This window comes from Eretmochelys imbricata, chromosome 1 (genome assembly GCF_965152235.1).
Source record: "Eretmochelys imbricata isolate rEreImb1 chromosome 1, rEreImb1.hap1, whole genome shotgun sequence".
Lineage (NCBI taxonomy): Eukaryota > Metazoa > Chordata > Testudines > Cheloniidae > Eretmochelys > Eretmochelys imbricata.
In genome coordinates, this window is record NC_135572.1 from 356,163,403 (window position 1) to 356,190,271 (window position 26,869).

The 26,869-nt window shown below is 42.5% G+C and overlaps 1 protein-coding gene across 2 annotated transcripts in view; it reads right to left on the reverse strand.

The window, feature by feature from the left end:
• The window catches only part of CALU (calumenin), a 29,527-nt gene extending 3,008 nt beyond the window's left edge, over window positions 1-26,519 (reverse strand). Inside the window, exons 1-6 of one of the 2 annotated variants that reach the window (XM_077837634.1) lie at window positions 26,447-26,519; window positions 13,186-13,423; window positions 9,142-9,335; window positions 3,575-3,741; window positions 1,984-2,044; window positions 843-1,042 (exon numbers count right to left, since the gene is read on the reverse strand). In XM_077837634.1, the coding sequence (XP_077693760.1) occupies window positions 843-1,042; window positions 1,984-2,044; window positions 3,575-3,741; window positions 9,142-9,335; window positions 13,186-13,406 (843 nt within the window). In that variant the 5' untranslated portion in view covers window positions 13,407-13,423; window positions 26,447-26,519. Of the gene's footprint in view, window positions 1-842; window positions 1,043-1,983; window positions 2,045-3,574; window positions 3,742-9,141; window positions 9,336-9,405; window positions 9,600-13,185; window positions 13,424-26,446 lie in introns of both variants that reach the window. The other variant, XM_077837624.1, reaches the window with a different exon arrangement.
• Between the last annotated feature and the right edge of the window lie 350 nt (window positions 26,520-26,869).

Here is a 26,869-nt window from a genome sequence, read left to right on the forward strand (position 1 = left end):
GGTAAATGTCATGGCAGTGCCACAAGTTGTGTGTTGTGGGTTTTTTGGGTGGGATTTCCTTACGAGGGGCTCAGCTACATGGGAAGAGAAGGGAATGGAAGGAGGTAAATGGGACTGGTGTTCAGTGAAGCTGGGGTAAGGAGATTTGGGGGGAGGGGGGAGAAGAGGGAAGGGCTGGATCAAGCAGCCAATCAGTGCAGGGCAGAGAGAGCCCAGGCACAACTGTAGAGAGCTCTCTGAATGGCTAAAGGGCCCAGCTTTCCTCATCTGCTCCTACTGCCGGCTCCTTTCTCAGCATTCCCCCAAGGTCACATGGTGGGGAGCAGGTACCACCTGGGCCCTAGTTTCCCCAGAGCGTGTGCGCGCGCGTCTCCCCTGCACAGTTCTGTGAGCTCAGATTCACGCAGCAGCCATGACAGATTCCCATCCTCTTAGTTATCTGGAGACAGTTTTAGAGACCATTGCAAGGTTTTCACCCAAGGCATTCTGGGGAGGGTGGGGCAAAGAGAAGGGCTCATGCCTTGTTCTCCAATATGGCAGACATGTGCCTGCCTCCCTAGGCAAGAGAAGGGGAATCTAATCAGATTGCTCAATAAGAGTGTTTGCCAAACTTTTTAAATAGTCGGTGCTAGCTCCAGGAAAAAAGGGCCCTAGAGTTGTTAAGTTTACTGAGGTAAGCTCCAAAATCACTACTGAAAGGGAGAGCGTCAGTGGAGCTGCTCACAGTAACTCGGGCTTCTTGCCAAAATTACAAAGTGATCCTCAGAGACAATTCTGAAATGGCTTTTGAAGCCTCCATCCTGCACAGGACAAGACACTGAAGGGGACCAAGCTCCTCCCACCTTGTTCTGATCAGACTCGTAGACAAGGTGCCGTGCTTCTGCCTCAGCGTGGTCGTAATCCGAGGGGAGGATCCAATCTTTTGTCTCCTCCTTGTCCATCTTCCCATCTCGATTCTTGTCTCTGAACTCCACAAACTGCTCCCGCTCGGTCTTCACCCACTCTGGCTCATCAGCATCGCCATCATGACTGTACATATCCCCTGAACAAGAACACAAGACAGCTGCTGATGCAAGAACACCCCCTCACCTCTTTGTTCCACTTGGGACTGTGCAAGCAAATCGTAAAGCAAGGTGGTTACATCTAAGTTAAGCAGCAGTCATCCCCATCTTCAATACGGACATGCAGCCAGTGGAAACTGCAGATCCCCGCATGCAGTGCTACAGCCTTCTTAAAGCATTTGCTGCAGGGTGCAGCCCTCTATTACATACGACAGTGACCACAGGCCACACCACAGATCTAGGGAGCTGCATATTTTCCACCCATTTTCCCAGTGGCCACCTAGCCCTGGATCTCGTTGCTTTAGTGAGATTAGCCCAGACATTTAGGTTTAAAAAGGTTACTTTAAACATGTTTAGAGAAATGTGCAGAGTCTCTATATTGGCATATATTTTAGAGTCAGAGGCATTTATCACCACACCTATTCAATGCCAAAGCTTTCCATTAAAAAAAATAAGAGCTAAAATGACAGCTGCTCTGTTACTTGCTACTGCCAAGAGAAGTGGCAGCACTGTTCTGCAATTGGCAGGCCCCACAATATATCAGAGAGCAGCCTATGGACTTAGAGCAGATGTTCCCCTCTACCTAGGTTCTGTGATCGATCATACTTGCATTTTGTCTAGTTACCCTCAAGCAAATTATACATGTCATTTTGGTTATGCAGTTAACTTGGAATTACATAGTAAGGATTGACATGGGGAAAAAAAATATCAAACTCAGTTTCAAAGTTAGGGAGCAAAGAGGGACCCATCAGAAAAATTCCAGAGAGTAGGCAAGGGAGACTAAAGAGCATGACTGCTTTGGCACAAATACTGGTCACAAGAGGCTACAATGTAATTTCATTTGGGAGTATCTTTTTACAGAGCACTGATGGGAAGCGAACACATTATCAGCAGACTCAAGGACAGCGTGCAAGTTGCTTACCTATGTATTCTTCCAAGTCAATGACGCCATCCCTATTCTTGTCGATATCTTCCATGGTTTCCTATTTAAAAAAAGGACTAGGTTAGCCTCAAAGTTCATGGACAAAGAAAGGACTTTTTATGGCTCTCTACCACCTAGAGGAGAAAACATGAGACAGCAAATTGCCAGCAGTTCAGCTGTCCCTCCCCACACTGCCATGTGCTGCTCCTGCCCTCTTCCTTGGAGCTGCTCCTGGGAGCCTCCTGCTTGCTGTGCCGGGGGTGGGGTGGGGGAAAAGAGGGATGCTAATGTCAGGGTGTCCCCCTCCCGCTGTACCTTATCTCCACGGGTGGGGGAGAGGAGAGGAGAGGAGAGGAGGAGGGAAGAACACCTACAGGAGCTTGCTGGCAGCAGCTGCTGTCTCAACTTACAGATCTACTTAAAAAGGCAATGTACTTAGAGTGGGGTCAGCGTACTTGAAGGAGCAATGCCCGTCTCTCTCTCTCTCTCTCTCTCACACACACACAGTGTGCGTGTCTGTCTCTCTCTGCCATGCTGTCTCCCCTCCCTCCATTCATGCTGCCTTGTAGAGTGTGAGGCTACATTAACAACAATGTGTTAACCCTTGAGGGCTCAGCCTAGTGCTAGTTCATCATTTAGCCGTAAGGCATTCCCTGGGAAATCTCTCACACTCTTCCACCCAAGATTCACAATCATCATTGCCATGTACAGTATTAAATTGTTTAAAACTTATAGTGTGTGTGTGTGTGTGTGTGTGTCTATAGATAGTCTTTTGTTTGTTGAAAAAAAATTCCCCGGAACCTAACACCCCTCCCCCCCATTTACATTAATTTTTATGGGGAAATTGGATTCGCTTAACATTGTTTCACTTAAAGTAGCATTTTTCAGGAACAGAACTACAAGGTTAAGCAAGGAGTTACTGTATATACTTTTTTTTATAGGAGGATTAGCTGATACACCTGTGCTTCAAAAAATAGCAATTGCTAAATGGAAAAATCTCCAAAACAGCCATCAAATGCAGCTGCGTATGGAAGGTCTGCTCTGGTGCACAGCATAAGAGGACAGACTGACAAAGGAGTTTAAATGCGCCCTGGAGTGGAACATAATTCCACCCCCTTCAGCAACATGTGCTACATGCTACCACTAACCAAGTGAAGAGGAGCCACTTAGCATGTCAGTGACTAGAAGCATCTTTTCTTCTATTAGTTCCTGCAAAGCCAATCAGGGCATTCATTAGGTTTGCAACGCTATCCATCACAGAACTGGCTGCTGCCTGAAACTGCCGCTTATGGGGAGGAGGGGTCAGGCAAGATTTTTTTTTAAAACATTTGGAATAGTGTATAAAAACCTCAAAACTTTAGGATAAAAAATGAAACCTTACAAAAAGCTGTGCCCACCAGTAAGTAAACCTTATACACGACTCCCCCTCACCCAACAGGCCAACGACGTACTCCTGTGAGATCACGGGTAACTGGGAGATACCAGACTATTACTAGCCTGAGATAGCAAGTATAAAAACCTCTTTATTTTACTTCCTCCCTACACCTTAAGGCCCCAGGTCATCTCAACCTGCTTTCTAAATGTCACCCACCTGTACTACTATATCTTTCATGTAGTCATATTCTTCTGGATGCAGAAAGGCAGTAAATTCTTCCTTGGTAGCAATCAAGTCTCCATCCTTGTCAGCCATTTTGAACCTTCGTTCATCCCTCATCATCATCTGTTTGTAGTTGAACCCATCATCAGGGTCTGGGTCATCTGGGCAGAAACAGACAAGTTATACCCATTTTAGACTCCAAAGCTCATCCACAAAACAATTGCACCAGTATCGCATTTCAAATTTTCCTTTTGCTGTTGACTAGGGTAAGTTCACAATGTGTGTCAGGAGAGCCCAAACCTTGCACCTCCAAGGGTTACAGTGAAACTCATTAGGACTCCAGAGACTGCACCTATTTTGCATTAAGCGGAAAAGGTCTCCACTGGTTCTACATTTTAAACAGAGGGGCATCTTGAAGAGACAAGTGTCAACATGAAACGCTCCCAAGCTTATCTCAGCTGAGGATACTTTCATCAAGATAAACATTGTATTCTGACAACTGTAATCTCATTGGGCTATGTCTTCTCTGTGTTAAAGGTAGGAGAGACTGTGGGCTAGAGTTTGGCTACTCTTGGAATAGAATATGTAATGGGATTATGCTCTTCCACAGCGGTGCAACAGGCATTTTCAAAGCAAGAGCAACACTGCTGACTGTCCAAATCTACATACTTATATGTGCCCCAAGAGTATCTGAGGGCCTACTAGGGTGATTAAATTTAATCAGACTTCATATAATTTGTATATGAAATTACTATCCTATTTATGGGGCTCGTGTTTGTCGCAAGGTTTCTTAATTAGCAGCGAATACTTGAGGACAAAGTACATTTAATAACTAAAATAGTAATAACATACAGGTGCCCCTTTGTCAGAGTAATTAATCATATCCTGGGCTAACAAAAGCCCAGTTTAGAGTTTATTTAGTCCAGAATGTGGTTACCATCTTGTGAACATGAAACATTAAATTAAATACTGACACTGTAAAATTCTGATTAGGCAAATATTAAACAGTAAAAGGAATTTTGATCTGGTGAATGTATGTTCAGTTGTGACAGTTTGGGGGCTATACTATTATTGTCCATTTATCTACTAAAGCAAAAACATTATCTCTCTGTGGGTAAGTTAGCACCCAAGCTATACAGTGGTCTGGCTGACACTCCATTTCCTACAACTTCTGCAAATGGCACCGTCAATTCAAGTTATGAGGTCACCAGTCTCACGTTCATTTTTACATGGAGCAGAAGTATAAGGAATACATTTCTTTTAAGTGTAACTTAAAAGACAAGGATAACTGCTTCGAGAAACACATATGAAACAACAATGTGAATTAATTAAGGGTAAATTAAAGGAAGCAAATAACTATCTAGCTTGCTCTTTTTTTTTTCTCCCCCCGCTGTGTCCTCATGTCATGCTAGGCTAAACTAAGTGCTTTAGTAAACTACTTGCACATGTTGGCACAAAAATTCTTATGTTGTTTACAAAAGATTAAGACTCTCCAAAAAATTGGCGTTAAAGAGCTATGAACCAAGCCAAGACTTAGTGATTTGCAGTTATTGACTTCAACTGCACAGCTCATTAGAACTTTGCAGAGCAAGGCCACAACAGAAATAGATGCAGAAAACATTCAAGGTACACGCTGAAATTCAGGTCACCTAGTGGCACTGTTAACATTGCAGCAGCATCCAGGTTTGCTCTTTTGGACTTCATCTGGCCAGCTCAAGAGCACTTACATCTAACACCCCCGGTTCACCACAGCATGGAGTACTTGACAGTGTATATGGGAAAAAAGAAAAGGAGTACTTGTGGCACCTTAGAGACTAACCAATTTATTTGAGCATGAGCTTTCGTGGGCTACAGCTCACTTCATCGGATGCATACCGTGGAAACTGCAGCAGACATTATATACACACAGAGATCATGAAACAATACCTCCTCCCACCCCACTGTCCTGCTGGTAATAGCTTATCTAAAGTGATCATCAAGTTGGGCCATTTCCAGCACAAATCCAGGTTTTCTCACCTTCCGCCCCCCCCCACACAAACTCACTCTCCTGCTGGTAATAGCCCATCCAAAGTGACAACTCTCTTCACAATGTGTATGATAATCAAGGAGGACCATTTCCTGCACAAATCCAGGTTCTCTCACTCCCTCACCCCCCTCCAAAAACCCCACACACAAACTCACTCTCCTGCTGGTAATAGCTTATCCAAAGTGACCACTCTCCCTACAATGTGCATGATAATCAAGGTGGGTTGTCACTTTGGATGGGCTATTACCAGCAGGAGACTGAGTTTGTGTGTGTGGGGGCGGAGGGTGAGAAAACCTGGATTTGTGCTGGAAATGGCCCAATTTGATGATCACTTTAGATAAGCTATTACCAGCAGGACAGTGGGGTGGGAGGAGGTATTGTTTCGTGATCTCTGTGTGTATATAATGTCTGCTGCAGTTTCCACGGTATGCATCCGATGAAGTGAGCTGTAGCCCACGAAAGCTCATGCTCAAATAAACTGGTTAATCTATAAGGTGCCACAAGTACTCCTTTTCTTTTTGCAAATACAGACTAACATGGCTGTTACTCTGAACAGTGTATATGGGAAAATTCAGAAAGCTGTCTTTGGGACACTGGCCGCACGTGGCTCTAATCATAGGCTGAACTCCACAGATGGAAGAGAATGCAGATCCAGAGTACTTAAAAATAAATAAATAAATAAAAATCACTGTTTATGAGCAACATACCAGCAAGGCCAGGTGCCAGGTTCTGAAGCCTGCATATGAAGTTGGTGCCATTTAGAGCCAATATTAAACATAAGCAAAGAATATAATGGCTTTGTTCTTTAACAAGGACATCAGATCATAATCTAAGCAAATCTTCCACAGAGAGCCTGCTTATTGTATCATTGTGCACAGCCTCGGTGCACAGAAATTCCTTTTGCATTCTGGTGATGTATGCTAAAGCATGGGGTACTCAGAAGCTTACACACACTATTCAAGTGCAGCAGTGAAGTGACTAGCATGGTCTTGGAGCTTACTAACATGCTGTTTCATTTAGATCACAAAAACCTAATTTTAAAAATACTACATATAACAGCCAAAAGAGGCGCAGTGAAAGAGGATGATGTCTCAGCTCCTACAGCATGAAAGATGTATGTTCTCAATTAGATAAAGGGATTGTTAGTTTCCTGGCTGGGCATCAAACGTTTGAGAGGCATTTCCAAATTTGTTCATGCCAGAAAAAGGGAAAATAGCTTTTCACAACAGACATGAGGATCTTTTACCAGATACTATTATGGAAAAGTATTGACCTTTGAACAGAAGTGGGAAGCCAAGCCATTACACATACATGGCTGTCAGGGACAGATCAGCATTGTAGTTATGAAAGGAAGACCGGAGTAGTTTTAATATATTAACTATTTAGTAGATAAATATATCTGTATATATAAATTGTATATAATGAAGTGAGTAAAAGGTGGTGCAAGTGCATTATGAAGATTTTATCAGCATTAACCTGAGGCACTGGTGAGTAATGTGCCCATCCCAAAATCCTGGGAATGAGATCTTTATGGCATACCACCTTCTCATGGGCTCTACATATGCCATATGTGTTACAAATAAAACTTGAGAAATATTTTGAGTATATTACTTTGTTCATTAGGACATTTTAAATATACCCCTGCAGAGACAGGGGTCTGATCCAACTGCACGGGCTTCAGAGAAAGCCATAAAAACCCTCAGGATGACCCAAGGTAGTTTTTCTATATACTTAACATTGTCAAATTGTAAAGATCAGATACCTTGGAATATCCCAGGACTAGAAACAAGTGCTGTGGATCCCATCAGAAATCTGGTATTTTCCCTTTCTAGTTCGTGGTATAAGACTTGTTTCTAGTTCTACAGGGTCACAGGATCTTTCTTCTTAACCAGTCATTGGTGCTGGACTGAACATTGCTGGTCTTAGTTTTAACGGGTTACTTAAAAGTGGCGGGGGAAAAGCCCCAAACCTCACAGCTGTCTAAAACTGCTCGGCGGAGTGAAGTGATAGAAACAGCCCTGGAGGGACATGGATTAGCCAGAAGAGAGCAGACAAGATGCAACATACATTTTGAAAGCATGTAATAAATTTATTATGTGAGTCCAGAAACAGTCACACTGCTCTGCAAAATTTATTCCAACATACCAACTAAAATGATTAGTGGTTTGGAACGGGTCCCATATGAGGAGAGATTAAAGAGGCTAGGACTTTTCAGCTTGGAACAGAGGACACTAAGGGGGGATATGATAGAGGTCTATAAAATCATGAGTGGTGTGGAGAAAATGAATAAGGAAAAGTTATTTACTTGTTCCCATAATATAAGAATTAGGGGCCACCAAATGAAATTAATGGGCAGCAGGTTTAAAACAAATAAAAGGAAGTTCTTCACACAGCGCACAGTCAACCCGTGGAACTCCTTGCCTGAGGAGGTTGTGAAGGCTAGGACTATAACAGGGTTTAAAAGAGAACTAGATAAATTCATGGAGGTGAAGTCCATTAATGGCTATTAGTCAGTATGGGTAAAGAATGGTGTCCCTAGCCTCTGTTTGTCGGAGGGTGGAGATGGATGGCAGGAGAGAGATCACTTGATCATTACCTGTTAGATTCCCTCCCTCTGGGGCACCTGGCATTGGCCATGGTCAGCCGACAGGATACTGGGCTGGATGGACCTTTGGTCTGACCCAATATGGCCATTCTTATGTTCATACTACACCTGTATGCAATCCAGGTTACAAGTCCCTTTGCTAGTCTTCGTTCTCCCACAGCCCTACTCAAAATAGCCCCTCCCTCACCAACTCCCCCCTTCAAAGATCTCCACAGATATTGCCAGTCTTTACTTCTTCGTAAACCAGATCTAGGCCTTATGTCACAGGGCCACCGCTAAAAAAAGGGCACGCCCCCACTGGAAGTGGGGGTGGAGTGGAGAAGAGAAACAGAGCTAAGACATATATTTTATTTTTTTCGTCCTAAGTTTAAGAAAAGACAGTTGAGGTCGTTCTTCAGGAGCTTCAAATTCCAGAAATGTAGCTGTTAAAAGCCAAGTGAACCACAATTTATACAGAGACAACATACAGTACCTTACTACAGTATGGCTGCATTTCCACAGCCACATATATATTTCTGCAGATACTGAAGGCCACCAGTGGATAAATATTGCTAGGGAAAAGCTTTAGAGCTTCAAGTGGGATTTACAAGCAATGGAGAGTTAAACTAAATGCTAAACAAAGGGTCTGCCCAGAAGCCTTGAATAAAACTGTCAAGATTACTGCTCAGATTGAATTTTAGACTAGATTTTTAAATTAAAATTAATCAATAAAGCAGAGTTACAAAGCTGCATCTTCATACAAACTTTAGCTTTTAAGATTCTTCTGTGTGCTTGCCAATTTCACGGACCTCTTACTAATATGAGGGAAAAGATTGTTCCCAGTTGAATCTTATACTACTGCAAGACCTCTCCATGCTCTGTGTTACACAACACTTCTGCTTTATTGATTAGCGACTACTGTGTCTGCAGGTTTGACATCTCGCCCCTTACCCAGGTAAGTGCCATATGTCACGTTTCTGTACTCATCCCAGGAGATTAATCCATCTTGATTCATGTCAAACTCCTGCCACTGGCGTTCGACATTGTCATACACGTACTTCTTCTGGGCCTTCTTAATCCAGGCTTTCAGCTCCCCCTCCGTCACAAACCCATCCTTATCCGTGTCTATTTTATCTACAATCATTCTACAAGACAAAACAGCAAGTTTCAAGGTGCCAGCTCCACAAAGCTTTTACCCCAAGAATAAAGACCTACCTAAGATGTAGCCGTAGGTGGCATTTTTATACTCTTCCCAGGAAATGAGGCCGTCCTCATTGAGGTCGTGCCCCTTCCACTGACGCTCTACATCCTCGTAAATCCAGCGTTTTTGTGCAAATTTAATCCAGTCTCTGAGCTCCTCCACAGTTACAAACCCGTCCTTGTCTTCATCTATTTTACTTACAATCTTTCTGTAGAAAATGCAGAGAAATGCAGGAAAAGTTAAGGGAAATAAGGCTCTTTCTACTCAGAGCAGCGCATTTTAACGGGCAGGACACTGCACCTGTATGCAGGAGTGAACAAGTCAATTCCAAACTGTAACCCAGCAGGCTACCCAAAACTGCCTTCCAGCTGGTGTCGTCCTATATGCGTTTGCCAGTCGCACAATTTTAGAAAGTGATTTACAAGACTGATGTAGAGAATACTTGATTCAGAATGGACGGGGCACAGTTCAGCCTCAGTAGGTCACAGGCTACTGGAATAGTGACTTGTTCGTTCCTCTTCATAGCCGTAAGAAAAATACAGCTTCATCATATATTGATGCAAAACACAATGCATCACAGCACGACAGAGAGGATGCCGCAGTTATTTTGTGATTCCTTACGACTCTGATACATTCCCTTCTTTCCCATCTCCAACGCCCTGCCTGCTGGGAAGGACAGGCCTCATCAGGCTCCCATTTCCTCAGCACTCCCCTCATTGCCTCGTGTCTGGCAGCTTATGGAATGCTCCTTGAGTCACACTCTATCCACTTTTAGATCATGCAGAGCACAAGGAGCTGTTCCAAACACATCGGTGGAGTACATAACAGCAGCATGTTAGGCCGCATGTGGCTCTAATCATATGCTGAACTCCAGTTCAGTTGACAACGTGAAGATCACCAGAAAGGCAGTGACTTCAGGGAACAGCCAAAAGCGGTGCTGTAAAAGCTTTGGAGCAAGAACCTTCTCAACTCCGAAGGCTGGGCTCTTTCAACAGCAGACACACACAAACATGCCAGCCACAAGAATCAGGTTTAGTAGTGTGTTATGACTGACCAAGCACAATACCAGATCAGATTCAGAAAGAGTAATGAAAGTGCCTTTCACATGTAAAACAAGGAAAAATGGCATATCAGAGGGAGGGGTGGGTTCAAATACCCATTCTGACATTTTTAAGGAGCAAAATTTTACCCTAATCCCCACTCTTCCCATTGCCAGCTTTTCTAGCCAATAACTTTGCAGGACTGTGAAATTAAAATGCAAAGCAATGATGAAACCTAAAGGCTAGAAAAGCAAAACAACCTGAAAAGAGGATCTCTTGCATATTTCTACATTCTGTAACCAGTTTTCCGAGCTAGACATTTCTCTTGCACTAGAAGAGAACCTGTTGATCTTTCCCACTAGAACACTTTCTTCACAAAAGCAATAAAAACAAGCTTGTTTAATTTTACAACTGACAGCCCAAGCAAAGCTTGTTACACACGTTCTGGGAAAGCGTTCATTGCCTCAGCAGCACTGGGAGCCAAGCGCTTTGGAAGTTATGAAAAATGTTGGTTGGCACAGTGACCATCCAGGTGTGATTTCCAAGGCAGTCTCTTGCTCCCTGAGCTAAGTGTGCCACAGAGCGGACACACAGTAATTCCAGGCAGGAGGCAATCATTTCTCGTGTCAAACAAAGGCAACTCCCTATGCCTCCTTCAATAACCTTCTGATCTAGTCTTCCTCAGCCTGAAAGAGTATGATTGTGACAAGCACTTGAGATTGTGAGTGTATATTGTAAAGTTAGGAAAAATCTATTCCCTGGACATGCTACTATATAACTGTCCATTTTTAAAAAAAACACACCTTCACCTGAAGCCCATGGTATTCGTGTCAGGGACAGAATGCTCGACTAAAATGAATCATTGCATGCAGTGTAATTGTAGCTGTGTCGGTCCCAGGAAATTAGAGAGAAGTTGGTCCAATATTACCTCACCCACCTTGTCTCTCTAAATGGACCATTGGCTGATACAATATGACAATGCCTATGTTCCTACCATCAGGATTCCTTTAGGAACTTGGAGGAACTGAGACGGAGAACAAATACAATGAAGGTGACCTAATGTGCAATAACTTCATACTAGGATTTTAAAACAAGGAAACTTACAAAAAGGGTGCTATGTATTAGTTTTTCCAGATGAAAGTGGCACCCGTTTGGAGAACTAAAACAAGTATTTCACGTAGACACACTCAGGTAGTTTATTCTTGAAATTCAGGCTTTTATAAAAAGCAAGTCTTTGCAGAGCCTTACATAAAACTTTTTTTTTTTTACGTGCCAATCACTAATTTAATTTGGACTCAAATCTTTCCCCACTCAGTCCCTGCAACATGAACATTCCATCTTTGTGCAAAGCATAGGGCATATATCGTCACCTCAGTAATGTCTCCAAAACCAGTTGTCTTGCACTTATTTTTGTTTGTGTCACTTATAAGCATTTTGAGGCAGGGGCCCTGTCTTGTCTGTTTACAGAGCACTTTCTTACATTTATGATGCAAGAATCGTACATGAGAATTTAAAAAGCAAAATTGATTGGTCTAATTTAATTGCCAAGCTGAGTGAAAAAACACAGAAAACTAAATTGCAAAAAGCAGTTTATGCTGTAATAATTTTAGTGTTAATACCATAAAGACATTTATTTAAGTTTTATAGTTTTTAAACCTTAAATAAAGCTGAAAAATTGTATATTAGAGCATCTGGCAAGCTAGGAAGGCTGTGTGCTGAGGTGTCATAGGTGGGGCACTCACAAAAGCCACTTCAACAGCAGCTTTCAGTATTGGGTAGGCTTATGCTTCAAAGTGTAAAGCCAAATATAAACCAGAGTGGTGACAGGTGCAGCTACGTGACACTTGGACAGAGGGAATGCCCTGTTATGCTGAAGAGCAAACAACTGCTGTGCCCCAGCTCTTACTGTTATCCTTCTCAAGGTCATATCCTGGCATTATCAATGGGAGCCAATTAGAGTGAAAGTAGTAAGACAAAAGTTAATTAAAAAGTATGCTATTTTCACTAGCTTGTGCCAACGGGTGTGGTTTTTGTGCAGCAGTCGCCTCCTAGATGGGAATCAATATGGCTAGAGAGCTCCTGCCAGGGGTTTCAGTTTTCCCTTAAGACAGAAGCCAAGCTTTGTTTAAATAATGGCAACTTGCCAGCACCCAGTTACCTTGAACTGTATGGAGTGGAGCAAACAGCAACATGGAGGTGATGTGTCAGGGGCACATAACAAAAATCATTTGGCGAGGGTGGGCCAGAGGGGTTCAGAATGTGGAAGAGGGCTCAGACCTCAGCCGTCGCAGGTCTGGGGCTGGGCTGGGGAGAGGCATCTCTCCCCACTGCAGCCTGAGCGCCTGCACGGGGCTTAATAGGTTGCTGCATGGCTGCGCAACATAGAGGGAACTTAGCCCAGCACGCAATGCTTTAACTTGATATGAGAGGCAAGACCATATTGCATGTTGACACCTATAAAGAAACAGCTCCATATTAAAGATGAGATGTGCTGCAGACAACCTATAACTTTACAAGGCTACATTTGGCTTGCTGGTAGCACTTGAGCTACTACTGACTTTTGAACCCCATTTAAAGTTTTAAATTTAGAACATTTGTACCAAACAGTCATCTGGTATAGAAGAAATATCAATATACTTGAGTTTTAGGATTACATTTCAAAGAATGGGAAAAACTATTTTGCAAAATTCCAGATGAGTAAAAATGTGAGGTAGTTCTTCTCAAATGAAGTAAAAAGCTAGTTAATTTCCTTACCCAAGTCTCTCCTTGCTCTCCTCTGGTGTCAGCTGGTCAAAGGTTTTGGCCTCATCTGCACCAAGGAAAGCATCATGGTCATACTCAAAGTTCTGTGCATCATCATGGACCTTGTCACTGAGTTGCGGGTCATGGTGAACACGGTCCTTCTTGTCCGTGGGTTTGGTGAGGACACAGACCGCACAAAGGGATAGGTACACAAGAAACTGCTGAATGGTCATGACGATTCAAGATGAACCTTTGGGATATTAACAGACAAGTCATTTAGGGGTTTGCTTCTCCCAAGATACTCATTCAGATTCAATTTTCTGTGTTTAATAATGAACGATGGATGAATCCAGACACCCGGAATTTCTGCCCAACTTTTCATTTTGTTCTGCCTTACTCATCCACGGATTACAAGTAGCCACTGCATTTCTATAGGGCCCCCCTCCGAGGCTATCAACAACACCACGCATCTCAGCCTTCAGCAAGGCTCTTCCAAGACCTTTGTCAAGTCCACAACTAGCGTCTTCAGATGGTTTAAAAAATACAATTGAATCGGTTTAAAGTTATGGGAGTTTGAAAATTGCATACTGAACATGCACCATTTTTTACGGTTTCCAGGCACACACACGTGTGTTATGCACTAATTAAGTGCATACACCACTAATTAAGTCTGCAGTCTTCAAAACTGGTTTGCTCACATTAATTGTCCGTGCCTTTTAAATTAGAGCCAATTTCTTATAAGCTTGTCTTATTTTGTAGCTCACAATTAGACCTAAACAATTTGAGGCAAATTTGAAGTAAGTTAGGTCAATAATTTTGAAGTTATTAACATTTAAAATTGACAAGTCTTGGTTAACTGTTATCTCATACAGGATTGTTTTGTTTTGTTTAACTTTTTACACCATGCCCATCAGCAGGATATACAGGTGTCTTGCAGACATAAAAAATCCCACTGAAGTCAATGGGACTCCATATTAGTGGAGCCCATTTAAGGAACGGGGCCTTAGCCTACCGGATGAACAGACACTATTAAGCCTTTGGCAAATGGTTGCTTTTTAAGTATATGTCTACACAACAAGTGTTACAGTGGCACAACTGCAGCACAGACACTTGCTACAGCAACAGAAGAATTCTTTTCGGTCACTGTAGTAAATCCACCCTTTCCAGAGGCAATAGCTAAGCTGATGAAAGAATTATTTTGTCGACCTCTTGGTACTTACACCAGAGCTTAGGTCGACAGAACAACAACTCTTGTGGTGTGAATTTTTCACATCCCTGAGGAAGGTAGTTTGGTTGATCTAAGTTTTAGGTGTTGACGAGCCATAAGTCTACAAATGCATAGTGCACTAATAACAGAGAGGCAACAGCTGGCTTTTGTCAACTGGGTCCTGTCGGTCATAGAACTAGGATATTCTCCCCATCATTTTTCCCCCTCAATAAATCTTGTGCGACCAGCAGCAAAAATCTACATTACTACGTTAAAGTTGCAGCGTTAAGGACTAAACCAAAAAACAATCACGTTATTCTTATCCTATGATTCACCATATTTAATGTCTTTTAAAAAGATACTCTGTTTCTTTCAAATATGAGGAATTATATTAGTATCACCTCTATTGGAGGTGCAGCAATATTGACTGAAAATAAAAACAAAACCCCGAAGATGTGCAGCCCTCCAGACAAACACTTGGTTTGCCACTGTCAAACTCATTCAGTGCAGAGGGCTGAATTTCACTTTAAAACACTTTCTGTGGTTTTGGGAAAATTAAGACTATATACTCTTCTTGATCTACAACAGAATTCCTACTGATGTCAATGTACAGTCTGCACAAAGATTAATGGCAGAATGTAGTCTTAATACAGAAAATGTTTTTGTTTTTGTTCAGTAACGTCTTGTATTCAGCATCACTCAACGGGAAAACTCATTTTTATGAGCATTGTTCCCCAACCCCAACCTCCTTTCTTTACTTCTCTCCCACTTCCTGGGTCTTTATATTGCTTCTCCTTTCTTCCTTCTGCATTTCCTTCACTGAAGTAACTCCCAAATCCACCCACCATAGGTTTCACTCCTACTCTTTCCCCATGCCATCTGCAATGATCAGAAATGAATTAGTTAATGACGACATTTAAAATTGTATCATTAAGCTTTAGAGTTAACACTCCAGTTAGATTAATAGGGACAGGAAGGCACACCTCAGCACAATTGTTTCAGGCTGTCTGCGGACTCGGGAAGACAACATGGCTATTCACAAAGTATACTTGGCAACCATGAGACCGAGAAACTGTTTTTCAAACAACATTCTGCAGAATCTAAGATTTTAACATTCCATGTAAGCCGCATCCTGCCCACACAGCCTTATGGTTTGACACCACTGACCTAGATCAGGGGTCTCAAACATGCGGCCCGCGGGGTTATTTCCTGCGGCCCACCAGCTCCTCACGACCCCCACAGCGTTTACCTAGAGCAGCTCCGGCCTGGCGCACACCGGGGACAGGGCAGGCTCCCTGCATGCCTGCCCTGCCCCTGCGCCACTCCGGGAAGTGGCTGGGACCTCGGGGAGGGGGGACACAGGGGTCTCGTCTGTGTGTTGCCCTGGCCGCTCCTCTAGATATCCCCCCCCCAAACTCCCATTCCCAGCCAATGGGAACTTTGGGGGAGATACCTGGAGGAGCGGCCAGGGCAACACACAGACCCCTGTGCCCCCCTCCAGGTCCCGGCCGCTTCCCGGAGCGGCGCAGAGGCAGGGCAAGCAGGCAGCCTGCCCTGCTCCCCGAACCCCTCCTGCAGCTGAACCCCCTGCCCTGAGCCCCCTGCCACACCCCTCCTGCACCCGACCTCCTGCCCTAAGCTCCCTGCCGCACCCCTCCTGCACCCCAACCCCCTGCTGAGCCCCCTGCTGCACCCCGCCCCCCTTCCCTGAGCTCCCTGCCACACCCCACACCCCTCCTGCACCCCAACCCCCTGCCCTGAGCTGCCTGCCGTACCCTGCACCCCGACCCCCTGCCCTGAGCCCCCAGCCACACCCCTCCTGCGCCCCCTGGGGGCAGGGAGGGGGCAGAGTTGGGGTGGGGATTTCAGGGAAGGGGTTGGAATGGGGTCAAGAAAGGGGTGGGAAGAGGCGGGGCCTCACGGAAGGGGTGGAGTGGGGGCAGGGCCAGGGAAGCGGTGGGGTGGTCAGTGGTGTGGCCCTCAGGCCAATGTACTAGTCTTCATGTGGCCCTCGTGGTCATTTGAGTTTGAGACCCCTGACCTAGATGCTACTTTATTGCCTCCAAATTAAACATAGGTACTATCTCCAAAAGTTGAACGTTGCAGCCAAATTAGAAATGATACATTGCAGAGAGATACTACAACGATGCACAGCCTGGATTAAAAGACAATGAATGCAAATACACACTGAAGACTAATGTTTAACTTGGAACAGTTCAAATATTCTGGTTTGATTTATTAGATTCATGCAGTAAGAAGATTCAATTAGGGCAATCATAGCCCTAATTGTCCTTAGCCCAACACATCCAATACAAATAGGTAACAGAAACTGTAGACTATTTATTCTGAATCCTGATCAGATACTTCAGTAGTCTTCAAACCCTAGAATCAGATTACAAATGCACATCTCTTCCCCAGCCCAAAATTTTTTTTAGGAGACAGGTATTACATAAAAGTGGACTCATGAAGGGTAAACTATTCTAGTCTCCAAAGGTAAGCAAGTGTCTCTCCCATCTCTCACACAAATATTTCCTTTGATTATCTGATTTAATTAGTCATAACTTGAATTTAGAAGTATGAGTGGGTAACATACCTATACCCAATATCTAAATCATAGGCACTCACATTCACCCACTATGGTACAAGTGGAGATGTTTACATAAAAAGAGTAAAGTCCTGCAAGAAGTAGCTTTATAAAACTAAGTTCTATTTCACAGAAATAGGAGTCATGAAAAAAGCCTCCCACATTAGTTTAAACTACTTCAAGAGGTTAAAAAGCCAATAACAAAAAGGAAAGTTTGCCATCCTTTAAGCAAGTGAAACAAGTAGGAAAAGTTAAATAAATACATACTTGAACAGTTACTTGAGTCTTCTTGTAAATCACAGTATTTCTGTTGTTTAAGTGGCGCATAACCACATTACAAATATTAGTTTAAGATGATGTAAATAGCACAGTAACGAATAATATCCAATGGATTTGTGCAGTCTGTTTGCCACATGAATCACTGTGAAGTTGTTAGGATGAGATTCAATGCCACATTCAACACAGATGTAGGTTTCCCAGACAGTGGAAGAGATTAAAGATTATTATGACTGAAGAAATAATCAGATGAAGATAATCCTGCTATGTAACTAATATTCACACCAAGAGATATGAAGTTAAAACAGATGGAACAAGCAACCCTGACAAAGAGCTCCACCATTCATATTACGCAAGAACTCTGTATTTGGAGTTGCCAATCTCAAAGCAGATCACATTATAAAACTTGTGATATTGAAGCTAGACATACAGTAGTTATAAATTACAAAGCCTTTATATCAATCATGGTATGTCTTCATGTTCTGGTTCTTATCTATAAGAAGATTTAGAAGAATCAGCAGGTTCTCAGAGTACCAGAATAAAATAAAGGTAGAGAGAGACTTCAAAGATTTGTACTGTTTTGCTTAGAGAGATGTATAAGAAAGAATATTACAGAGGACATACGGCATATTGCATGGTAAAGAGAAGGAAAAGGGGAGCCCATATTTAATTACTCATAATACAAAAACAAAGACATTACATGAATCAAAATGCTGCAAATAACTAATCATGCCCCCACATACACACACAATTCATAATTCATCTATGACTTCATTATCACAAGGTATCATTGAGCATGGGGATTTAGGAAAGTTTAAAAGAGTATTAGACATTTGTGGATAATACGACCATCTACAGTTATGTTACCAGAACGGACTGATTTAAATCAAAGTGATTTGAGTCACTGATTTTAATGATTTAAATCAGCAAGCAGAAAACCTTGATTTAAATCATCAGTTTTAATCGTTCATTTGTACTTTAATTATTTTCTTAAGGAAAGTTTGATTTTTACTGGTTAGTAACCATTAAAATATGTTGATCTGCAATAAAATATAGATTTTTATGCTAAATTTGGTGCTTCTTTTTGCTAACCAGAAGGATACACAGTAGCTATACATTTGTTTAAGCAATTATATAGCTTAATTTACATTCAGATTCTTAATTTTTACATTTATTATGCTAGAAAATGGGGAATGATGTGCAGTGGACTCGCATCTTACGTGGGGGTTAGGTTCTAAAGTCAGTGCATAAGGCTAAAATCGCGTATAGTCAAAATTACCCTTGCAAATCCCTTAAATCGCCCATAAAGTACAGTATACTGTACACAGTTTTCAAGTTGATTGCGTAGGCTCATCTGCTGCTGGCTGTTTTTCCTTGAAAAACATGGTGATCGGCAACTGTCGCTGTTGTCTCTTGAGCTGCTCAAACATTTCTTGGTGTGGTCTCAAATCTTCCGTAATACTATGTGTGATTTTGAGGCTTCGTTCCATAGAGGGATCGTATTCAGAAATTAAATCATTCAAGTGTTTCGCTGCTTGGAATACTTCAGCAAATTGGGCTTGTCCTTCTGATTTCAAAGTGTAAGTGCGGTTGGGCATTTTTTTCCAGAAGAGCCCAGTCTCGTCAGCATTAAAAACTTGTTCTGGAAGATAGCTCTTTTCTTCTATGATTTTCTTTAATTGTTCGGGGGTAGGCTTTTGCTGCCTCTTCATTGACAGAGGCAGCTTCACCAGTAGACTGCAAGTTTTTGAGGCTAAAGCGGTTCCTAAAACATGGCTGGCTTTGAATTCTCTCTCATCAGAAGGCTGTCCCTCTTCAGCGGCAGGTTTGAACAGCGTGTAGAGGCTAAGAGCCTTTTCTCGCAACGTGTTGCCATCGATAGGCACACGTTTACAGTTCACGTCTTCCAGCCATAAGTTTAATGCCATTTCAGTCTTCACTAAAGTCTTATCATGCACCTGGCTCATCACCTTAGCAGTTATTGGAGCACTTAATGCCACGGCTTGACGAATTTCTCTCTCTCGAATCTTGATGACATGGATGCTAGATTCGTTGTGGCCATATTTATGCGCCACATTGGAGACCAACATACTGTCTCTCAGTAAGTCCAGCACAGCCAGTTTTTCCTCCAGCACTGGAACAGATCACTGATTCTTTGGTTGAGCACCAGACGAAGTAGTTGCCTTGCATTTAGGGGCCATGTTGTATGAAAAATATGTACAGTATCTTTAAACACTAGAATCACACTCAGTGCGGCAAGATGCTCACACAATGAGAGGCATGCGGGAACTGAGACAGACTGAGGGAATAGCAAATTCACGTCTCCCATCTCATGCTCACTCCAGGGCATACGCTCATCTAGTGGAATGGTGGGCGGAATCGCCCGCACTATTTACAGATATCTTGTTATTTTTATTTTTGCCGAGCGCGTATTGTTGAATTTGCATAAGTTAAATGTGCATATGATGTGACTCACCTGTATTTCTTATTTATAAATTTATATACTTGTGATTTGTGTCAAGCTCAGCATTTTTTAAAATTTAAGTACCTTAAATGTGTTGGATACATTCAAAAAGAATAATCAAAAATAATTTTAAATGCAAAACAACTGATATATGAAACAAATACATATTATTTATAGGTAGTGAATTAAACTAATGGTTTCTGGTCACCATGTCCTTCACAATTTCAGAACTAGTAGATCTCATCCTATCACACCTAGTTTTTTTCCCCCAGATTGGAAGAAGAAAACAAGCTTTCTTGCTTTTTCAACTCTCAACTGGTTTCTTAACTTTGAAGGAACTACTAGTAATTGAACTGAACTAGCTGAATAAACTGAAATGAAGAAAATATTCTCTCTGTACCTGTAGAAGAAGCTACTGCTATCAGAAGCTGGTTTAGCACTTCAGCAAATTCTGGTTCCAGGTGCTCAGCCAGTCATTTCCATCAGTTCAGTGGTCTGACTTTCATTAAAAATTGGTGATAAACATGTACTGTTTAATACTATTTTTTGTGTATTAAAATAATTTAAATTAAATATGGTAAGTTTAAGCCTTAATATAGGCTGTCAATTGCAAATAGGTTTGTTTTTAAAAAATAAACCTGTATTTAGTTTAAATTTTACAAAAATGCAATTTAAATAGAAAATAGGATTTTTTTAAACAAATCGTCTATTTTTATCAACCCAGTATGCTACACAGCAAAAGGGTTTGGTTTTTGCTTAATGAATGTAAACCCTTATGCTTAGGGCATTAAATCAAACACTAAATGAACAAGGTTAAGAAAGAAGCTTTTATGAGTAGGTTATTCCATAACTATTCATTGTAGGGTTTCTTATACTTTCTGCTGAAGCACCTGGCTGTTGCCAGAGCCAAGTTACAGGATTTGATGGACCACCGGTTGAATCCCATGTAGCAAATCTTGTGTTTCCTATAAATTCCTTAAACCAAGCCCGCCCAACAGAACAAGGAGCAGACAGAGAAAGAATGTAAGATTTAGAAAGGCAACCAACCTACTTTCTGATCAAATTTAACTGCACTTCATATGTCTGTATGGAAAACAAACGCATAAAAGCATTTCCTCCCTCCTGGCTATATAATCAAGACGATCAAACATGGAAATTATAGTGGGTAGGCAGGTGGCCAGTCAGTGATTTATCTTTTGTTCACTGATTGTTAAAAAAAACAAAAAAACCTAAGTAGTGTCACCCTGAATGCTGGAACATTTGGAAGGAGGGAGGGGAACATCATCTGGAAACCTCCAAGAATGTCAGGTGTTCTCAGCTACCTTCTGCAACAGAAACATGTATCACCATAAAACTAGGATTCCTCAGCTCCATAAAGCATTCAGGCAGTCTGCCATCTTAACTGTGCATGAACATATCTACTCTGAAGAGAGAGAACACCGAGCAAACCTGATTTGCCACAGAGACTCTCATGCAACTGTTCTATTTGATTTAATTTAATTTTGTTCATTATTTCAAGTTTTGATATTCTAATCAAAGAACATAATTGTACTACTTTAAAACAAAAAGTTCTGCCTCTAAAGATCTCAAAATGCTTTACAGACACTAATTCAGGTCTCAACACTGCTCCAGCCATAGACATTATGGTTATGAAAATTATTAGTACTTATATGCTAAATGTAAAATGCTTTACATTTTCAAAACTCTTACAAACACAAGAAATGTGATAGCAGATGCTTCAGGGAAAAATTTAAATATTCTATAATGAAATTGAAAATGTCCAGAACCACCACCTGGTAAAGGAAATTTTTTGCCAACCTCAGGAAGTTAGCAGTTGGCTTAATTCCTGAAGCATAAGGGTTTATATCTTTTATTAATTATAATATCCATAATTTTATTAAAGTTTCTAATCCTACTAAGCTGTTAACCTCAGTATCTTGTTGTTCAGTTCATTCCATCACATTAAAAAGATTTAAATGTTTGCTTTTTGTTTGCTGTATGTCCCTGTGTTCTTGTATTATGAGAAAGATTAATCAGGAACAGGCAAATGACTTTCTCTATGCTATGTCATTTTTATATTTCTCTATTTTGTGCCATGATTTTTTCTACTTTTTAAATTAAACTATTCTAACCTTTTTAATTGTTCCTCATGTACAACTCTTTCCATGCATCTAGTCAATTTTATAGACCTTCTCTGAACCCTACAAGCTGGGATGACCAGAACTTATCACAGTATTCAGGTGGAGAGTAAACATCATATTAAGGAGTACTTGTGGCACCTTAGAGACTAACAAATTTAGTTGAGCATAAGCTTTCGTGAGCTACAGCTCAGTTCATCGGTGAATGCATCCGATGAAGTGAGCTGTAGCTCACGAAAGCTTATGCTCAACTAAATTTGTTAGTCTCTAAGGTGCCACAAGTACTCCTTTTCTTTTTGCGAATACAGACTAATACGGCTGCTACTCTATAATCCCACCATATTAAGGTGTCTCCATATTACAATTATGTTTTGAAACGAGTTTGTAATGCTTTCATATAACCCTGTTACAATGACAGAGACAGAATTGTGTCCACTGAAGTTTTTCTGCCTTAGAGATGCCTGAATCATCTATGAACCCACTCCTCAGATGCAGCCTACCCTATACTAATCAGCATTTTCTGGGAAAACTCAGAGCACTCTAATGACATGCACACAGAACATTTCAAGTAGATAATACTCCCAGCTCTGTGTGTTAGGACATACCAGAGTGTAAAGGGAAACCTGCAAAACCAAACACTTTTAAGGGGGTCCTATCCACACCAGAAAAAAAAAAAAGAAAAAAACAGGTGTGCAAGACTGGTTACAGGAAGACAACCATGTGTCAGACTAGTCTTCTGGTAGGGATGATGCTGTTAGATGCCACAATTGCAGAGTTTCATGCATGCTGTATGTAGACACAAACGACACTCTGAAGCAGTTTGTTGGTTCTAACCTGTAAAGTTGTAGCATGGTCAGGACCGTAATCATTTCAGGGTGGATAAAAATAAACGATTAAAAAAAAATTAGGATTTTTCCTCAAAAAGCATTTTATCAAAAAAATCCGATTTAAATAAAAAAAATCTATCTAAAGATAGTTTTAATTAAGATACATTATAGCTCAAAGATATCTCATCATGGAATAGGGATTATAAATTCTAGTTCTATAGTATGAGACAATATATTCATGTAATGTTTAAGAAAAGTTTTGTAAATGAGTTCCAATAGTTCATGGATTAGGGACCCAATCTTATGGGGTTTCACAGGCTTCTGTATAGATTATTTAGGTTAATCTTTCTATCTACCCAGTGCTCAGTCTAGAAGATACCATCAGAGATGCTGAGTTTTGCAGTTCTCAAACTGTGGATTTGTGTCTCCAGAAGTAACATGCTTGTTAACAGCAAAAATGTTTTAAAATAAATATTATATAGAGGTGAGAAATAACAGACCTCAACTATACTGTACCTCTGCAAATTTGTGTACACAGAGTCAATCCCTTACCTCTCTCTAAAAGTGCAAAGTTTCAAAAGGTTCAATGAATAGAAGATTGTTGGGAGCTGAATAGATCTGGACAAGGGGAAGAAGTCTGGAGATAAATGTGAGAAGCGAGGGACATATGCTTGTTTAGTTTAAAATATTATATGTTTGTTGTTGAAGAAAAAATTCAAGAATACTTAACATTGTTGTTTTAGTTAAAAAAATATTTAAATGTCTGTCTGGTGATGTTCTCCTCCTAATACAGCCTGGCAAGAAAATCCGCCAAATATTAATGATTAACCTGTTGAACTGAAGATAGTGCACCTCCCAATGGATTCATAAATATCTGCTTCAATTACCTTTGGTAAATGAAATAACCAATCATTCATTTTCTGATATAGCTGTAAAACTAAATCTGAAAGGTTTTCAAAATAAATCACTGTTTAAAAATGTATAGTGTGTCCCTTCTAAAAATGAAACCTACATCTATTTCTGAGTTGTGAAGAATATGTATTAAGGTTATAACAACCAACAAGAATGCACTTTTATGTAAAAAGAAAAGGAGTACTTGTGGCACCTTAGAGACTAACCAATTTATTTGAGCATGAGCTTTCGTGAGCTACAGCTCACAAGTGAGCTGTAGCTCACGAAAGCTCATGCTCAAATAAATTGGTTAGTCTCTAAGGTGCCACAAGTACTCCTTTTCTTTTTGCGAATACAGACTAACACGGCTGTTACTCTGAAACCACTTTTATGTAGAAAACCATGATTAAATCATGATTTATATCAATTTGATTTAAATAAAATCCACCCAGAATCATTTTAATCATTTCCACCCTATCCAAACATTAGACTCCTCTGACACAATCTCATATCCACTATCAGAGATTTTGTTCCAATGCAAACAAGAGAAAAATCTTTAGCTAAAGTTATTATTAAAGAGAATGTTTTCTGCAAGTCATCAACAGTTCTGTCTACAGAATATGACAAAACTTTTGCAACATCTAAGGACCCTCTAAATTATGTTACAATCAATAGGAAAAGCAAGCCATCATTTACCTCACTGATGTAAGTTTTTTCCACTAAGTCACAATAAGCAAGCCATGAACTAACAATATCTTTATAATCAACACTAGCCCACTCTCTGTTAAGCTACCTGCATAAATGGGTACTGGAGTTCATCGTGGGTACTAGGAAGTGGTAATTAGGTAGGAGGTGGCTTGGAGTTGAGAGACCTCTACTTGCAACAATAGGAGCTCATAGCAATCTTAACTTGTTTAAGATCTGAATGCTGATCTTCATGTTATTCCTTTCTTGCAAATAAGTATCTGCAGCAAGAGGTCACTCACAACAGTGCAACACCTGAATGGCTCTTTAGCACCTAGCACAAGGGGGTCCTGGTCTATGACTAGAACTCCGAGGTGCTACAATAATACATTAAAAAAAAATCTCTTCCAGCACACAGAAAAAACATGGACAACACAGCTCAACAAATCTTGAAATTATGCTCAAGATTGTCTTTTAATAATATTAACATGGATTCCATGAACCAGCCCATGGCCTAATGATATGTCTTGTCACACAGAAACACCAGATCTTTACTCATGATCCTGGTTGAAAATCAGGAGGTGCAGTACATACTCACCTGGTGGCGGAGAGAGGGAATAGTTGACTTTACTCACACAACCGCTCTAGTCAAATACAAAGAAATATTTACTGGCTTTGAAGTTTTTCCATTTCAAAATCTGGTGGTTACAGGAAAGGTCACTGTTGCATAGGGTGGACAAGGGGAAAAGAATGCAGCAACCTTCAGCACGAGGCATGGAGAAATAGCTGTAGTATCCAACTGCACTGTTTTCATAGAGATGACTATTTTAGAGAGATTGTTTCACGTACCCCCATGTAGCTAATATGTCAATTCACATATCCTCTGGGACAAAGTATAATGGAAATGCAAAATTACTTATTTCAGGGCATTTATACAGGTCTTTTATCATCTGGGTATCTAAACTCTACTTAGTTTTATTATCAATATGAGTAATGGTGAGAAACAGTACAGCAATTTACCGTGGGTGAATAAAAAATTCATTCACCCGCACAGCTGACATTTCGACAACTTGAAACCTTATTTGGCTCTTCTGTTAACATTCAGTGAACAAGACAACAGACATGCTGTTTTTTATTAAATAAAAAATTCAATTTTGAAGTGGCGCATCTCCTCTCAATTTCTCAAAGGGTGATGCAATAAATCAGCACAAATGACCATCCAGTGAGCCACATGCCATTCCAGATACACGTACAGGGTCACATCCTAGGTCTAAAGAGCTTTTTTAAGTAGTGACAGACTTCAGGCCCTTATAAGTCATACAAGCAGCCATAGGTAAGCTCCTTGTGGGCAGGGCTAGTCTTGAGGGTGGCCCTAAATCTCTGACGGTCCGAAGCTGGGCCTGGACAACAGGGGATGATCACTCAATAATTGCCCTGTTCTGTTCACTCCCTCTGAAGCACCTGGCACCATCTGTTGCAAGACAGGATACTGGACTAGCTAGACCGCGGATCTGTCCCACTATGGTATGGCCGCTCTTGTAGTCTCCATGCGGCGCTCAGTGCCGAACACACGAATGAGGCTTTGTCAATAACGAAGGCTCTTGGTGAGTTAAGTCTCACGTCATCAGCCCCCGCTTTCAGGGCCCTTAAAGTCCCCTCCCCCCAACCGTGGCCTCTGGAGCAGCTACACAAACACCAGGGTTGGTTCTGCAGCCACCAGCCGCTGCACCCCGCGTCCCTTCCCTGGCCTGCCCCACTGACCCTGCCACCAAGCCAGGCTGGGGCGCTTGCACGAGGGCGGGCGCGCCACGCCCTCGGGCCCGGGCGGGCCGCTGCACGAGCGCGCCCCCCCCCGCCTCGAGGGGGGGGGCGCCGCGGGCGGGCTTGGGGCGACCCACCCCAGTCCCAGGCGGGGGCGAGGAACAAAGGCGCACCCCCCCCGCACACACACACACTTCCAGCGGCAGAACGTCACGGCCAAGCCGCCGCTCCCCGCGTGAGCCCCGGGCCAGAGCGCGCCCCCAGGCCGGCCCCAGGCTCCCCTCCCCCGCGGGGGAGCCGCCCGGCCCTGAGCACCGGGCCCCCAGGCCGGGGAGGGCCCGCAGCGCGCGGGGGCCCGGCCCAGGGCTGTCACCTCCCTCCCCCTTCCCGGGAGACAGACCCCGGCGCCAGCGGGTGGCGGAGGCCGACACCCTCGGTTACCTTCTTCCCGCCAGGAGACCCTCCGGCTTCGCTCTCCCTCAGCTCGCCACCCGCCGCGCGGACCGGAAACAGCGGCGCCCGCCCCGCCCTCGGCGCCCGCCCGGCCACCCAATCAGGAATCGCCCCCGCCTCCCTCGCCGCCACGCGCGGGGCTCGGATTGGGCGCCCCGTCGGCTTTCCTCCAGCCGCGCGGCGGCGCCGAAGGGCTGCGGCGACTCGGCCTGGATTGGCTGGAAAGCGCCACGTCCTCAGGCGCGCGCCGGCTGGCGGATCCGCCCACTTCGGGGCTTCCCTCGTCCCTCCGCCCGCGCGCCGGCGTCCGGGGGGGGTGTGCAGTCTTTTCTCTGCGCAAGCGTCGACGCTGAAGCTGAGGCTTGGGATTGCCACGAGCGCAGAGGAATGAGGGGGGCGCGAGGGCAGGGA